This window comes from Echinops telfairi, unplaced genomic scaffold (genome assembly GCF_000313985.2).
Source record: "Echinops telfairi isolate 266 unplaced genomic scaffold, ASM31398v2 ScPeMD7_31;HRSCAF=116, whole genome shotgun sequence".
Classification (NCBI taxonomy): Eukaryota; Metazoa; Chordata; class Mammalia; order Afrosoricida; family Tenrecidae; genus Echinops; species Echinops telfairi.
The window spans coordinates 46,066,842-46,072,188 of NW_022103928.1; the positions used below are offsets into that span (position 1 = coordinate 46,066,842).

General features: G+C 44.3%; 1 protein-coding gene across 1 annotated transcript in view; it reads right to left on the reverse strand.

Annotated features, from left to right (window-relative positions):
• The window catches only part of TXNRD3 (thioredoxin reductase 3), a 45,596-nt gene that overhangs the window by 8,991 nt on the left and 31,258 nt on the right, over positions 1–5,347 (reverse strand). Inside the window, exons 11-12 of the mRNA XM_045290152.1 lie at positions 4,862–4,940; positions 2,227–2,334 (exon numbers count right to left, since the gene is read on the reverse strand). Coding sequence (XP_045146087.1) covers positions 2,227–2,334; positions 4,862–4,940 — 187 coding nt within the window. The remainder of the gene's footprint in view (positions 1–2,226; positions 2,335–4,861; positions 4,941–5,347) is intronic.

A 5,347-nucleotide genomic window follows, 5' to 3' on the forward strand; every position in this document is an offset into this window, starting at 1 on the left:
CCCAGGGAGTGGCATCGCCCACGTCGGGAAACACTAATCTAGGTCTATAGGGTTCTGAAAGTATTTCCATCGTACTAACTCTTAACTGAAGAAGCCTCCCCTGTGTAATTTGTACCACATCAAAATGGCAATTTCAGCATCTTTGTGGAACTCAAATCACGTACCTTTTCACCGCTTTTTGAGCTTTAGATATAAAACAAAGTGTGAAGGGGTAAGATCAAGGCGCAGGGAGAGGGCAAGGTGCCCAGTGAAATTGTCACAGAACATACCTTGCCATCCTCAAAGAGTGAGGAGGCACACTGCTGCAAGGGGAAAAACTCATGGGTATAACATTCCCGGCATTTTCCTCAAACACAATTTTCAATATTCTTAGAAATTCTTCCTAAAAAGCACCCAGGATCATCCTGTGTCCTCTGACCATCACCCTCACGCTGACCTGTCGGACCTAACTGGCCCAGTAGATCCCCTCAGAAACCATTGTTCTTTGTTGGACCTTCTTGTGAAGGCATCTTAACAAGGTGAAGACAAGAATATTACTGAGAAAACTGACCTGCAGCCACTCACTGATAGTCTAAACATGTTTAAACATGCTTTGTGTAGAATAGCCACATGAATTGGAACCCTATGAGCAACACTTTTTGATTTATCCTCATATTAGCACTGCCCCATTGTGCTCTCTTTCGGGATTCTTTTGATACTATACTGTCTTGGAGGCATTATGATATGCAGCCATATCTTTGGTCTAATAAGAAATAACTGCATAAAAAAAAAGAAAAAGAAATAACTGCATAACACCCACCATTATGCTGAGGTGATCGGAAAGGCGTCATGCTTGGTAGAGAAGAGAGTCCGCAGAAAAAGAGGAAGAGCCTCTCTCAATGGGCGGACTGACAAAGCAGCTTCCACCATGGCTCAGACACAGCAGAGTCAGGATGGCACCGACCAGGCCGTGTTTTGTTCTGCTGCACATAAGGTCGCTGCGGGTCAGACTGAGAAGAAAGCTCCTAGAGACAACAGCAGGCACCACACCGCAATGCCCCTTTTCTAGAATCCTGGGAAAAGTGCTCTGTTTTTCTCTCTCTCAGTCAAGGCCTTAAGAGTAACATTTTCAATGAAGCAAGACTTGTGGAGCAAGTCTCTATAGGGACTCTAGGGCGTGAATCTGACCAGTCAATAAATTCACCTTATTTTTTCTACCTTCTATCCTCCTTCCTTAATTCCCTCATTGCACAAAAAAGAAGCATGTCGCGTGTTTTTGAGCGGCTTCTTCAAGCACTTTTGTAACAGGAATTGAAAACAAAAATGTAGCAAACTTCAGGAACCTGTTTCTCAGAAAGATACTCTGTTTTTCTGAGGGACACACTTCTATGTTCTCCCTGTCAGATGTCCGGGGCTCTGGAAGGAGCGGGTGTGTGAAGGAGGCTGACACAAAGAAGGCAGAAAGGTCCTTCTGGAAGTCGTTACTCCAGGAGCTACTCGTTTTACCCACTTCGAGTCATGTTAATAAGCTGTCCCATGAAAGTGGATGGATCCCTGACCCAATTCAGATCAATTACATGTGTTCTCCCATAGCGTGGGGCACTGAGAAGGAGGGAGCCCAGTCAGCTCCTCCTAAGACCCTAAGAACTAGTGGATAAAACTTCGTGGGAGGAGAATGGGCACAAGGGAACTTTTCAAAAGTTCATAGAAAAATGGAATTAAAAGATATGGGAAAACTTCCACAACCTCTTAAATCCTCCTTATACTTTGGCTGCTACATGCACTTGAGGGCCAAATAGTCTGTAAAGCACAAGAACACAAACCCGCAGCCAAAAGCAAGTGATTAAGAAACAGTTGAGATAACCTTCAAATTACTGGTTCTCGTCCCTCCCACGGACTGAATACGTTCGCACCTTCAGATTCCCGAAATATCTTGTAGTAACTTCAACTTCCTCATGCAAGCTTTCTCTCAAGTAGATTTTATTATCTGTAACCCAAAGCTCCTAGCTAATGCACTCTACTTTACTCTTTCCCCATCTGTATGATTAGTTGTTACAGTGTTTAGATGATGCTTAATTTCTAATTCTCTTAAAACAGAAATATGATTTCCTAAAACTATCATAGTAACTTATGACATAAAATGATTTCCTAAAACTATCATAGTAACTTATGACATAAAATATTTCTGTGAAGAGAAATGGCTAGTTAAATGAGAAAATCGTTAAAAATTAAAAACAAAGGTCTTACTTCTAGATTCTTTTTGCTATACACTTCAGCGGCTTTCTCTTCAGCATACCCACAGCAGCCATACTCCAAAGGAGTGAACACGGTCGTTGGGACATTGACATAATCACACTGTAAGGTAAATTATGTTATTTTATTTCATGGCATTGTTCACAGCAAAAATCTACTTGAAATACACTTTTTAGAAGGAAAATAAGTCAGCCTCATTTAGTGTAACTGATTAACATGCCACTAAAAATTTCAGGGATATTATATTGTACAAAATTAGACTAGGCGAGAGTGTCTGACTCAGAAGAGAATCCACAAACTGGCCTGAAATCAATGGATGGGATCAGATCCGCCAGAGTCAAAACTAGGATATTTGGTCCTCCGGGGATGCTCCTCTACAGTGGGGTCTCTTTTCTTCTCTGAGGGTCTGGATCCATACCCGGGCATTTCTCTCAGGGAAAAGATAATGATGCCAGTGCGCCGAAAGCGAAGCCCGTCACAGAGCCATTTCACAGTCCTTGGGCTACTGAGAAGCAAGGGAAGAGGTCTACTACGTGGAACAGAGTGTCTGTCTTTGACCATCAAAGGGAACGGCATGTGTGTGGGGTACAGGGGTCTGACCCTATAAAGGGGATGGGTTATCTTTCCATTTTTCACAACCTTATTGAGATATAAATCACACACCACGTAATTCACCATACAAAGTGTACAATTCCTTAGCCTTTCTTATACTCAGATATGTCTAACCGCCATCACATTTGAGAATAGTCTGGGCCCCTCAGAAGCAGCTCCATACCCTTTCTCTACCATCCTCCTACCTCTAGCCCACCACCATCCCTAAGTAGTCAGAGACTACTTTCTGTTTTCTAGAGTCCTGGACTTCCAGGGGTGCAGAATCAGAGTGTAGAAAACCTTTAAAAGTCTCACGCTACAGGCAGAGCCCTCGTCAGACTGAGGGAGAACACAGCGGAGTGTCACCAGAAGACTGGAGCCTGTGGCACGGACAGGCAGTTTTTGCAGCAGCTCGTGTGGCGGGGTCTGTGGGAAAGGACCCTGACTGAAGCTGCATCCCTGCCAGGGAGGTGAGAGAGCCTTTGTGATGGTGAAGGTCAGGAGGCGGGCGCACTGTTTAAAGTGCGTGCATGGAAAGAAAGCTGAATGTAGGTGAGAGAGAAAGGGTGGAAGGCAGAACTCGAAATGACAATTGTTACGACTGCCAGACATGGCCCATTCAGAGGGCAACACTGTGCACGGCACTACATGTCCCTGTAAGCCTTGTCAGACAGACACCTCTATGATGAGAACATAGACAGGCACCAGGAAAAGCTACCATGGAATGGCAGGAAAAGTGAGTCATGCCAATCACATTCTTTCTTTTGTGTGAAATGAATCCGGAGCGGAGAAAGGCTTTGCCAATGGTAGTGGGACAGAAGAAACATGCCTGCAGAAGCACAGCCGAGTTCCACTCTGGGAAGAACATCCTACAAGGGCCTTCCATCCGCTGTTGCTGACATCTCAGAACAGCCTTGACCCAATTTCCTACTTCAGTGAGACTTGGTCCTGTCAAGAGTCTTGTTCTCAGGGACTAAGTAAGTCTACTTAGTATTTAATGTAATTAATAAAATCTTCCATTTTGCCAGGCTTACATACTTTTCTATTATTTGTTATTCAAAAGCAAAGCAAAATGAACCACCACCACCAGGTATATCCCTAAGTCAACGATAATGATTTACATCCAACATAGATTATTTCCAGCTGTTATAAAAACCGCAGGGTACCACAAAAGCTGTTGTGAATCATACAGCAGAAAGCATTCCCCCTTTTATCTTGTTTGTTGAAACATAAGGGAACAGTCTGCTAATAAGGACGGGAAGCAGCTCTGGCAGCACAATGGTTACACTACTCAACTGTTAATGGAACGACTGGCACACTGAATCCACCCGGACAAGAGCTCTGGCAATTGGCTCCCAGAAGAGTAGGGTCCAGAGTCTCATGGGCCAACTGGATCAACTCAGTCTTACGCTCCATATCCTAGTACATGATACGTAGCATCTGGCGTCTTTCTTGGAAGCTTGTGAGTGGCCATGCCACATACAACTATCTCTGCTTGTCTTGAGAAAGAAGGAAACCAAAGATCCAAAGAAGGACCTCGTTGACAGGATCAGCTGCCTACTCAAAGCATCCAGGGCCTCATCTATCCAGGGACCAGAAGAATTAGATGGTTCCTGGCTACCACCACCAACCATTCTGAGCAGGGATCCAACAAAATGGGGAAATTTACAGAACACAACACAAATTCTTTAAAACACAGACCGGATGTACTCAACCAGTAGAAACTAGAGGAATCTGCAAGGTTACTGTCCTGGAATACCCTTTCAATTTTGAGCTGACACTACTCTCAGACTGGCTCAGTACATTCAACAATAGTGGCTGCAAGTATTGTGCTCCTTGGGACAGACTGACACAGTGACTGGGCTCACACATAGCAATGATTGTAAGCATGGTGCAAAGGGCCTCTGTGAGTCAGAACAGACTCGATGCCCCTAACAATAATAGATAATACCCCCAGGAGGTTCCGTAACTGACCTCCCTTTCACCTACAACGGCTTTACACACAGCTGACTCTCTGCTTCACCTGAACTTGACTCACAGTCGCTCCTACTGTTGCCTTCAGCTCAGATTCCTGTGGGAACCGGATGCTGCACAGCATGATGGATGCAGCTATGTCACTGAATGGTACATGTGAAGAAGGTTGAGATGAGTCCTGTATCTTTAATTTCTTTCTCTACAGCATGTGCGTATTACACTTTTCTAATTGTCTTCCCTGCGATCAGCATGATGAACTTCCTAGATCAGCAGGTAAAAGTACTTTTTTTTTTTTTTCCAGAAAGGTCTTCATTCACTACATGATAAGCCACGTGGTGTGGAGAAATAAGCAGCATACAAGTATCTTCGCCAAAAAATGTTTAAGCTCAGGCAAATTATGGAAAAGCAAGGCTAACAATCCAGAAGATGGGACATTCATTGTCTCCTAATTGGGACTGTGGATGGTGGATGCATGGCCTCCCACGTGGCTTTTGGAGCTGGAGCCATGGACGATCTTGGGTGCGTGACCCAGCCCAACATTTTGTACAGA